Source organism: Abrus precatorius, unplaced genomic scaffold, assembly GCF_003935025.1.
Source record: "Abrus precatorius isolate BTA unplaced genomic scaffold, Abrus_2018 Scaffold9, whole genome shotgun sequence".
Classification (NCBI taxonomy): domain Eukaryota; kingdom Viridiplantae; phylum Streptophyta; class Magnoliopsida; order Fabales; family Fabaceae; genus Abrus; species Abrus precatorius.
The window spans coordinates 10,734,819-10,747,247 of NW_020874439.1; the positions used below are offsets into that span (position 1 = coordinate 10,734,819).

The 12,429-nt window shown below is 32.0% G+C and overlaps 1 protein-coding gene across 1 annotated transcript; it reads right to left on the reverse strand.

The window, feature by feature from the left end:
• Positions 1-257: 257 nt before the first annotated feature.
• On the reverse strand, positions 258-2,824 carry LOC113849389 (NADPH-dependent aldo-keto reductase, chloroplastic-like). The gene is made up of 7 exons (XM_027479277.1): positions 2,628-2,824; positions 2,362-2,412; positions 2,057-2,133; positions 1,863-1,950; positions 1,411-1,686; positions 915-1,157; positions 258-733 (listed from the first exon to the last, which is right to left on the reverse strand). The coding sequence occupies exons 1-7, from the start codon at positions 2,745-2,747 to the stop codon at positions 647-649; spliced, it is 942 nt and encodes a 313-aa protein (XP_027335078.1). The 5' UTR covers positions 2,748-2,824; the 3' UTR covers positions 258-646.
• Between the last annotated feature and the right edge of the window lie 9,605 nt (positions 2,825-12,429).

The window sequence follows — 12,429 nt, forward strand, 5'->3', positions numbered from 1 at the left end:
CCCACATGCAATGAGATATGTTTTCACTTCGTTAATTTCAGATTATAAAAGATTTTAGCAATCAATTTGGTTTACATAATTATCAATTTTCTTAAAAGTATACTGTCCTTTTCCTTTTTTTTTCCGACTTTTTTTTAATTTTAACAATTTAACTTCAAATTTTTCAATAGAACTAACCCAAAAGAAACTTTTATCCCAAAGAATATTTAGAGATTTAAAATATTTTTGACAAAAAAGAGAATTAAAATATTTGTTGTACAAAACTTCATCGGCTTCCATTCATTCATCTATTTTAAGCTTTCCCTTCGCATTTTACATTCGAAAATCAAGTACACCACATAATTATAAACACAATATTGACATTAATTACCATATGAATATGAATATCAATTTACTTTGGCCACTAGACCTGACAAATTCACTGCACTCATTTTATTATATTGAAGAAAAGATACAATAATTATAGATGAAATATAAGTCTTGGCTACTTATTTTGTGTTACCATCAATACCAACACTTCACAAAATCTCAATGTACTCCAATCACTACAACTTGTGGCTTTAAGATGGCAATAATAGATAAAAAAGCAGAATCAATCTTGCACTAGAAGCAGTGTATTTGTCAATATCTCAATGATGCATATTGCTCAGAGTTCACCATCCCAGAGGTCTTCAGTTGTTCTATAGGCACCATAAGTCTCGTGAACAAAAAAATCACCCTTAACTAACCTTTCCTGCAATAGAAAATTCCATGATTTTAATTCATAAAATGAACTTGGCAGCACAAATCTAGCAATTTTATTGTTATGCCACACAAGCTTAGTGAGGCTGACATGTAAAAGATGCAGAGGAAATAACTTTCAATAGGAAAGAAAGAACCAAAAAATAGATTTTGTAAAGTACCAAACTACTTGCCTGATTAATTTTAGAAAACTTCGCTATAAGGTCTTCTGGAATGGACCAGTCAAAGACATCAAAATTTTCCTTGATCCTAGTCTCATTAGTGCTCTTAGGAAGTACACTATGACCTAATTGCAGGCCCCACCTAAGGGCAACTTGTGCTGGTGTCTTCCCCAGTTCATCTGCAACCTCCTTGACAATAGGATTCTTAAGAATGTCACTTTTGAGAACTCCTGGGGAGCCTAGTGGAGAGTATCCCTGAACAGAAATTTATCATATATATAGTTATAATTATAAGAATCAATAGTGGTTTTTGAGGTACCATCAATTTAATTTGAACACATAACAAAATCGTTTTTAACTAGCTCTAGACATTGCAACGCATTCTCTTGAACACACTTCAAATTTCTTGTGATTTGGCTAATTTTTAAAAAGTCAAAACTTGGGTTCCTAGCATTGGTCTTTGTAGGAATATTAACTCTTTTAAGTGAAATATGTCTGCCATACTTACAGATAGATGAATTCCTTTGGATTCACAGAATGCATGCAACTTTGGTTGCTGCCATCCTGGGTGCAGTTCCACTTGGTTTACAGCAGGAGGCACTCTTGCTACATCCAACAGATCTTGAAGCTTCTTCGAAGAGAAATTGCTCACTCCTATGGCTCTAGCCTTGCCTGAGTCAAAGAGTGCCTCCATTGCTCTCCATGTGCTTGGTATGTCTGGTTGTTCTAAATACTCTTTCTTGAATCCATTAGATCCCTTTTTCATGCGGACTGGCCAGTGGATCTACAACACAAAATTCAACTTAGTTTGTTTGAAGGAAGAGGGTAATGGATGAAATGAAACCCTGATAACAATGAACTTCATATAATTGAGAAACCATAACTTGAGTTTAGAGTGCTTAGATTACCACCTAAATGCCAACATAAAATCATTCACATATCAATAAAGATGAAGTATACCAAATAGAGGTCAAGGTAATCAAGTTGCAAATCCTGCAATGTTTTATCCAATGCCTTTGGCACATCCTCTGGAGCATGATCCGTACACCTGACGATAGAGCCAAGAAAGCAAAGGATCTTTATTCACCAACCAAACAAATGCATTTCTTTTTTCAACATTCAAAAAGAGAAAAGAAATTTTAAACAAAACAAACCAGAGTTTGGAAGTGATCCATAAATCCTCACGCTTTACCACACCATCATCAAAAAGCTTCTTAAGGGCAGAACCAATCTATGAAGGCAAAAATTAAAAAAGTCAAAATAAAAATTTAGTTGCAAATATGACAGTTTTTCGCTATTCTCTGAAACAAGATTGAAATACAAGCCACTCTAACAAAATATGAGGTAAGACAGCATCAACTGAAACACCTCACAACAGCAAAGGCAAGATTCAAATAAATAAATAAAGAAGAACCCTAAACCCATATCATAAAAAGGTTGTTAACTGGAATTATTTTACCTCTGATTGATTTTTATAGGCTTCAGCACAATCAATATGCCTGTATCCAACCTGAACAACAACATTAAGCCATCACCAAAGTTAGTTATCTCTTCAATCCCGGAAAATTCAAAACTACAGAAATGTGAAATGTTAGCCCAAACATACAGTAAGAAAATATTAAATAAAAAACCACTGAAGAAATTTTCCTTAGGTATTTTATTAAGAAAAAGACCCCCAATTAAAAAATTAAAAAAAAAACACTAAACAGAAAGATTGAATAGTACCTGAATCGCAGTGGTGACAGCTTTGGCTACAACACCAGGGTCAGCTTGCCAAGTACCCAACCCAAGGGAAGGGATCGTGGCCCCAGTGTTCAACTCAAAGAATTTAATTACCTTAGCCATTTTTTTCTCAATTAAAGTAACAAGAAATTAATTAGAAATCTACGAAGCACTAGAAATGATATGAACTTTCGTTGTTTAGTTAAAATTTTGATGCAATTTGTTTATTTATAGGCAAAAACTGAAAACTAATCAGTGGACGGTGGGGACAAACGAGGGTAGGTCCTCTTCTCATGAAGACTCCCGAAAGTGAAAACGTGATATGTGCGCACACGTCATCATAACTAAAGGTTAATGTATGACACTTTTGACGGGTTTATTCATAATTTTGTTATATATTAGGTTGAAAAAATCATTTTACCCTTAGTGGAAAAAAGAAAGATAAAAAGAATATATGCTATCATAGGAAAAGAAGTGAATATAAAATATAATATTATTATTTAATGAATTAATAAATATAAAACATTACAATCAAAACAATTAAGTAAACGTCTTCTATTTATCCTACATAAAAAAAAAACGTTTTCTATTTATCATAAAGGTTTTTTTTAATATTTTTAAGAAGTTAAACATACCATCTTAATTTAATATTTTTTATATGAATATTTTAAAACTTTTAAAATATTTATAAATTATTACAATTATTAAATAATATGATATTAAATATTTTTAAGAATAATAAATACATTTTTGTGTTTAATATTTTATAAAAGAAAAATTATTATTATTATTATTATTATTATTATTATATAAGAGAATATGGAAAAATTTAAAAACTATTAACATGATATATTAGGTAAATATAATAATATTATTTCGTTGTATGTGACTTCAAAATAAAAAAGCTTCTATTTTTAATATTTTACTAGATTTTATTAATAAGATTTTTAATTATTTTATTTCAAGAAATATTTAATATATTTTTATTACATATTTTTCTAAAAGTAAAATTTATTGAATTCTCACAGTTGAGAGGCATACAATGCCTTTTCTAAATGTATAAATTTAATTTTATATTTAAAAATTTAAAAAAACTTATTCGCTTATTATTTTTAAAAATATTTATATATTATTATTAAATGATCCTTTAATTTAATATTTAAAAATTATTATTCACTACTTTTTTTCATATCTCAAATCAAATCTAAGAATATAAATTCTATCTTCACCCTTACCTGCAATTTTGAATATGATATTGTTCATTGTTCATTTTCATAATCCTTTCATTTATTTTGTGTGATGAACCCTAAATCATGTAATGCAAAATTGTTACTCTGCTAAACAAATTTTTCTCTTTTATTTGTGAATCTCACTTATCAAAGTTGTCTTTAAATTACTTAAGAAGTTATATAGTATTTGTGATTTAAGAGTGTGTTTAGAGATTTGTGTGATTGAATTTCATTCTTGAAGGTGTGTTTATAACTTGTGCCCCAATTATTCTATAAAGCCACATCTATGCATTTTGTATTGTATTTTGATTCTGTGAATAATGTTAACAACTAACTTCAAGTATGGTTATATGGGCTCATTTAAATGTGATTTTTGAAGATTGAATAAAACAATGCTTACATATAAACAATATGTTTTATTGCGTGTTTAGTTTAACTAATTTTGGAGAAATAATTGCTTGCTTTTGTTACTTTTTTTATCAGAGCTTTTGAAAATCAGCAACTACATTTCCTAAAAAAATAATATCAACCAAACATACCCTTACTACTATTCTCATAAGCTAGAATAAAAACAATGAAAAATAGTTTGTTTTATAAAAGTGCTTGGTCAAATGCTTATCGAAGCACACCCTATATTGAAATACTTTTCATATTTATCCATTTTTAATCAAGTGTTTTTTGTCATTCATGCAGGTGGTTTTCAAGGCACATAATTATGTTGAGCCTTGTGTTGGTATACTTTTAATTGATAATCAATCTTTTGATGGTTAGCATGTCTACACAGTTCATATAGGGACTACAAATAAATCCGAGTCAATTTTTAATTTACTAAACTCTCATTTTGGTTCCTGAGAGAGTTTGCATCAAGCATTTTAACTCCCGAATAATTAAAAATGTCACGTTAGTCCTTCACTTTTATCTTTATCGAGCATTTAAGTCCATAGACCTAGATGTTGTTAATAGATAATAACAGAATGCTGACATGTCACATTAAGTGACACGTGTAATTGATTACATGGCAAAAACAACATCGTATATAAAATAGTATATGTTTCCGTTTCATTTTAGTCTTTGAGATTATAACTCTTCAGGCATTTTAGTCCCTGAGATTGTCATCATGACACGTGTGATTGATTACATGGCAAAAATGACGTTGTATATACAATAGTATATGCTTTTGTTTTATTTTAGTCCTTGAGATTATAACTTGTTAGACATTTTAGTCTTTGAGATTATTATCGACGGACATTTTAGTCCCTGAGATCACGGATTGTTGATTAATTTCCATGCAGATGTTGCTTCCATATGTGTTCTAATTCAAGCCATTGCATTGATATGCATTTTTTTCATCTTCCTTAAGCTTTGACGTTGACAGTACTGCCCATCATTTGGCTCCTAAACCAGTGTAGTGACATTGATAATAGTCACAAGAATGTAGACAACGCATGGATTGATGTAAAAGGTGAGGTGTAAGAGAAAAAAGAAGGGTTTTGGGAGTGCTAATGGAACCATGTGAGGCTTTGAAGAAAGTATCGGACAATTGAGAGAGTGGCTAAGAATAAGAAAGAGAAAGGGAGAAGGAGGTTAAGAATGGTTATGATGAGAAGGTATAAAACCTCTTTAGTTGTGAACAATGATATCCATATCGCACTAGTATCAAAAGTTACTAGATTCCTCATACAAACATGCAATTTAGGGAGCAACCTAGGTCATCTCTCACAAGGATGCAAATGCACATTGTTTTAATATCAATTATGCAGAAAAGGTTGTATGTTTGGAGAGTTTTGTGACTAAACGCAGAGAATTAAACGCAAAGAATTAAATTGCAGAGAATGAAATGTAAATTGCAATGCAAGTAATCAATCAAACGAAAATTGCAAATGGAAATCGAGATCCAGAACACAAACACAAACGTAAAGTGATTAAACCGAATTTGCTTAAATCTCTTTTGCACAACAAATCAATTAATTAATTGCTTATTATACGATCAAAAAAGAGAGGCACAATTCAATCAAATTATACTTCCTATGCAATCGCAAAACGCAAGATCAGAAAACAAACTTGGAGCAATCATAAACGTCTTGAACAAGTGCTATCCAGACTTTGGCAACGTAATTAAGGAAGAAACGTGGAAGAAAACATCTTGAGATTGCAGAATCTTAAACGCCTTTCAATTGTAAATGCAGAGGATGATGAACTCGAATTGTAAAAGTGCAAGAGAAGAAGAATGGGTAAAAAAACGAGAGGTTTATTGGAAGCGGGAAAGTTACAAAATCTGAAAAAACAAAAAATATGAATTAAAGGTGCTTCCAAATCAGCCCCTAACCTTTATAAATACTAGTCCTAAAAGAATATGGGCCAGGGCTAGGCCGAAAATAAATACAACCAAAACCGCAAAAATGCAAGCAATACAAAATCAAAACAAAAGTCAAACTAAAAGTTTAAACTTCTAAAATTCCTAGAAAATAGTTTTGAACTCCAAACAGCATGATCCATATGTCCAAATTGAAGCCCCGGAAGTAAGGAATCCAATGCAAAAAGAATCAGCCAAAAAGGATATCTACATAAAAAATTATGGCCAAATTAGTGAACAAAGGTCAAAATAGCAAAACATGAGTACTTACAAGAAATTCCTAATTAATGTGGAAAATGCAAAAACACACTAAATGGAAGAAATAAAGGAATGAAAGGATATGTAAAGGATGCAATAAGACTATAAATGTGGTAAGAAAATATGAGTCATCAAACAACCCATAATCTCAGGGACTAAAATGCTTGTCGATGATAATCTCAGGGACTAAAATGCCTGTCAGTGACAATATCAGGGACTAAAATGTTCAACGAGTTATAATCTCAAGAACTAAAATGAATTGAAAACATATACTATATTACATACGATATTGTTTTTGCAACATAATCAATTATACGTGTCATTTAACGTGACACGTCAGCATCACTTTGCCACGTAATCAATGACATGTTTCACTTAACGTGACATGTCAATATTTTGTTACTGTCTATTAATAACGTTTGGGTCTAGGGACTTAAATGCCTAATGGAGATAGAAGTCAGGACTAATGTGATAGTTCTAATTTTTCAAGAACTAAAATGTTTGACACAAACTCTCTCAAAGACTAAAATAGGGGTTTACTCATTTATAATTATGATACTCTTTCAAATGAAAATGATTGTAACAAAAATAATTTAGATATTTATTAAATGTTGGAAGAGGGTACAAAGTGTTTTAATTCCTAAAAAAACGTGGGAAAAACTGTTGGAATGGTAAATTATTATTATAAGTATGTTTTTAGCTTTTTTATATGAAGAACAATGATCTAGTGATTTATATGTTAAAACTTACAAAAAAAAGTTAGATAAGCATATATTAGTTTGATTCTAGAGTCTTTGTACAAAGATGTGTAAAACCATATTCTTTTAATATATTTCATTAAGTATGCAAAGTGGTATTTTTTAAACACATTTAGTACCACAAATTAAGTTTTAGGAAGCAATTTCATAATAGGTTGCATAAACTAGTTTGAAATATAATGAAAGAAGAGCTCAAAACATGCCTCTTCGGTCGTCATAGGCAATATGTTTTTATTTTGTTTCAACTTAAGCCTAGAAAAAGTCTTATGTTGCAGGAAAGTTTTTCTTGAACTTTATACATGGCTAAGTTTAACATTGAATTTTTTATTCAAGTTGGCTTATTCTGTCACGACCCTTTTTTATAAGGAACTGAGAAACATTATTTTTATACCACTTACTGATTCAAGATAGATAAATAATGGAGAATATAAGTATAAAATTAACTTTTCATTCAAAATAAACATACAACAATATCCAACAGAACAACATAATATTACATTTAGTTCATAATATTCAAAATACACAAAAATTATACTACATAATTTCCTCTATATGAGGTCTCAAAATATAAGGAGGAGGACTTTATTGCAAAATTACTTGATTCTAGCCTTCTAACACTTCTCCACTGGCCCCTCAGCCTGTGAAGTAAATGCAACACCTGTTCACATACCACTGTACGATCATCATAATACACACGCATAGTACATATGCACACAATAGCATAGACAGAAATGCAAAAGTGAGCTTACAAAAGAGAATATATATATATATATATATATATATATGTATAGAGAGAGAGAAAAAGTAAAATATTACTCACAGCAGCAGCCCAATACATTCCCAGCCCATCTAATGCACAACATGAAAATAATTCTAACTGGTTTCACATCCTAAGTAATCTAGAAGGAACCAAGCTAGTCTGGGAGCGACCCATTCCAGTATCTAGATCCAGACAACATAGCACAACACAGCTTAGCATGCTCTATCGTTACACGTCTACTTACCTAAACATGTAACTCAGCTCTATAATGAAGTTAGACATATATCTCAACATGATGTAATATAGACAAAATCATATTCTCAACAGCTCAGTGATGATGATTTTTTTTTTCTTTGAGGTGTTTAAAAGATTTGTCACAAATCCTCATCAAAATTTAAACAACTTAATATAGTACTAAGGTTACCCTAGATTGTCTCCCGTGAACATTGACTATTAATCTTCATCAAACATGTTGAAGGCATTAGTTGAACAAACAATTAAAATGGGGGGTTTTGTGGTTTCAAATCAAAATAAAGAGCAACGAGCAAATAACTTTAATTAATTCAAACAATGGAAAACAACAATCCTTAGTTCATCCACAAAGATTCTATCCTCATTCCACTCAAGATTTAACATTCATCCTCTCTTCCATGAATTAGGTTAATTTAACAAGCGAAAATCAACCTTATTGTCCTAACGAAATTACGCAATTTGCTAGGCTCTAATCTCTCATCCCAAAGTTACGCAACTTTAGAATTAAACCTAGGATTAAGCAATCCCTAGTTTAGAATCTCCTTAAAATGAATTAGGGTTAATTAAGCAATATCCCCCTCATTCACCATTAATTCAATTCAAGAGACAAGGAAGAAGTAATTCATGAGAAGAAAGAAATTATATTATCATTAAAATTAAGGAACTCAAGAATCTGTGTGAACTAAGGATTACACAAAATTTAGCCCTCCATGGAAATGGGGGTCAAAAACGCAGTTGGAAAATGCAGAAAATTTATTAACATTAATGTAAAAGAAAGAGAAATGAGAAACCAAACCCTAGGTTGGACCCTTGGCTGTCACCCAAGGTTGCCCTAAGCTCTGGAAAATCGTCCTAATTTAGTAAGGAAGAGAAAAGATATAAAAAGTGTAAGAACTCCCTACCCTAATTTGGCAAAAATCTATTTATACTAAAGCTGACGCCCTCCAAAGTAGTTACTTTCATTCTTTCATAGTAAACACGCGCAACATCAGTTGGATTTTGCCTCGCTGGAGTGATTACTATGAGCTTTCATAGTAACCACGCGCAGCACTGGGACATTTTGGACTCTCTAGAGTGATTACTATGAACTTTGATAGTAACTACGCACAGCACCTTCAATTCTGCATGCTCTGGCGTGATTACTATAAACTTTCATAGTAATCACGCGCAAGTTTAGTGGATTATGGGCTGCTATAGTTGTCACTTTAAGCTTTGAAAGTGATCACTTTGGTCCCTTTGCTGGAAGTAGCTTGTTGTAGTTGTCACTATCAATCTTGAAGTAGTTACTTTCACCTCAAATTCCTCAAAATCCAATAATTCTTCAAAATAAGCTTGGGAATTCCTGCCACAATATTCAAATGATCAAAACATGTAAAATAAACTATCTAAATCAATGTAAAATGACCAAAAACTAAGAAACCTATATTATTTAGCCTAATTGGAATATTCATCTTATTTACACTATCTAAGTCTATTCTTTTCTATAAAAAGTAATAAATGATGTATAAAAATTTAGTAAAATGTGGATTCATCACTCAGCTAAAATAATTCATGATATTTCAGCCAAATCTCAGCATCTTAAATCAATTAACAACAGTTACAACATAGAAAATGTAACACCTTAATTTAATTTTCAAATAAATAAATTTCACGAAAATGGGAATAATAAAAATTCTTCATTCAAACTGTTCCCAATATATAGTTTCAATAAAGTATTTCAAAATAAGGATGAATTACAAATTTTTAATCGAATCATTGCTACAGGACTAATTTTAAATACATCATAGTTTCGAAAATAATTTTTCTAAGTCCTATAGCAGTTTCATCCATCCCTTTCACTGAGCCTGATGCTGATCATCTTGGTCACCTGAAAAATATATGTAAGGGTAAGTTCTCTACACTATCACATATACAAACATAGATCTCACCCAAATTCAAACATGAATTGAATCATACATCAAACAAGTGCTTAGCTCACGCTTTCAAATTTCACATACAGGTGCGCTTACTACACCCTCAAACATTTCATACACTCATATGCGCTCACTGCACGTTAGCCACGCTTAATGTGGCACTGTGACCACAAATTCCTGATGCCCTCAACCTTAGGGACTTACTCAATTTCCCACCATGGATGGTCGCAAAATAACTCTCGCTTCACAGATACAAGTACAACGTGTGCGGTATTAATCCCCCAAGCAAAGGTGTTAATCAAAGGCCGAGTCAGGAGGAAAGTGTATGGCCCGTGGTGTGCCCACACTCACTGTTGGTGTCATCACCACCCTTTCTTTCCAAGGTATTTCTGTCGTTCCTATCTTCCACACCCCCAGTGTATCGTTGAACCATTCGTAGTTTTCCAACATATTCAAACACAATCAACATGCCATTCTCACATATTCACCCACATTCTCAATTATTTTATCGTGTTCATTTTCAATCAATGGCATATTCACACATATCAACCACATTATACTCAAACACAACATTTTCCATCACAATATTATACCAATTAATTCATTTCATCGTACACATTATTCAACATCCATCACACTATATTCTACATAACCTTTCCACCACAATCCCACTACAACCAATCATTTTCATTAAAACACACATGTTCCAATGTTCCAATCATTCACATTCACAAACATAACCACATAAATGAATTCTAGGCATAATGAGATAGGGTAGAGTCCCTCCTTACCTCGGATTGAAGACCTAACACAATCTAATGATAGAAAACGTTCCCCACGCGGTGTTTTGTCCTAAATGCATGGAAAATCTCCATAAGAAACCAAGAAAATAAAGAAAGGGACGAAAGACCAAAACCCTAGTTCATAAAACTTACCTCTAAACATCCCAAACATAATCTCAACCTTCAATCTTGCTTACAAACGGCTTTGGAGGCAATTTAATTAATGAAATAGGGATAGCAATCAAGGGAATCAAAGGAGTGATGAAGAGAAAAGAGTGGGAATGCATGTCCTGAATCCTAAACCCCTCAAATACCCTTCTGGTTGCGATATTCTCGCTACAGCGAGACATCACATCTCTCGCTGCAGCTATACCCCTTCTCGCTGCAGCAAAAATATCAGAGAAAATTACACTCTAGTTTCTACAAAATCTCGCTATAGCGAGACTGCACCCATAATTGCACCCTCCTCTGTCGCCCTCTCGCTATAGCAAGAATGCAACAATTTCATGCTCTACGCCTAGGGCCTTCTTGCTACAGCGAGAATCCTCTCGCTATAGCGAGAATGCCCCTGCATCACAAGTTTCTAACCTATTTCACAATCAATTCCAAACATACCCAGCCATCAATCCACCATCAATATTCACAATTATGCTTATATATCCATCTACGCATATTCATATTCATATACACATGCATTCACATCATCATACTCATCAAATAGCAACCCACATACTTATATTAATAATAAAAACAATATTACAAAATTCGGGGTGTTACAAAAAATAACTTTTATCCAAGAGATTTAAAGTAAGCTCCCCTTACCTTAGAACAACAATTCACACTAGATCTACCGAATATTACTTATTTTATGGCAAGATCCACCGAAGATTTAGCTCTACAATGAAATTTCTCGTAAGATATCATCAACTATCTATAAGAAAGAGAAGAAAAAGAGAAACGAATGGTAAATCTAACCTCAGATAGAAATTTACTTCAAATCTTTCAAAACAGACGTGAATCTCGATCTAGTGAGAAATCTAAGTTTAAGAGGATTTAGTATGAGAGAAAATGGTGATATATGGCCTTGGGTCTCTTTAGAACCTTTGAGAAATGTAAAGAAATGAAAATTTCGTGTACGGCCCCCTATTTATTCGCAAAATTTTGAAAAAAAAATTTGGTTTTGTTCACGCTGATTTTAATGTTCACTTTTTAAAAAAATAAAATAAAATATCAGACTCCATCAAAATCTATTCCAATACCAAATAATTTTTCAATTAACATTTAACAAGTACAAAACATTATAGATTAATCATTAATAAATTACAAGCCTGACAATTCTCCCTTGAAAATAAATTTTCGTTCTTGAAAATTTCATTCCTTAGAGAAAAGATGAGGATACAACTCTCTCATTTTCTCCTCTAATTCCCAAGTAACATCACAAGATGAATATACTTGTCTTTAAGCTCTTTAACCCTAGTGTCCTCAATATGAGCAGCTAGA

What these genes read in the sequence shown, in the direction of transcription:
- LOC113849389 (XM_027479277.1), bottom strand. Translation starts at nt 2,747, where the DNA reads ATGGCTAAGGTAATTAAATTCTTTGAGTTGAACACTGGGGCCACGATC. An exon ending in CCTATAAAAATCAATCAGAG is followed by an intron (nt 2,134 to 2,361) that starts GTAAAATAATTC and finishes TTGCCTTCATAG; the next exon opens with ATTGGTTCTGCCCTTAAGAA. An exon ending in ATTACCTTGACCTCTATTTG is followed by an intron (nt 1,687 to 1,862) that starts GTATACTTCATC and finishes TTTGTGTTGTAG; the next exon opens with ATCCACTGGCCAGTCCGCAT.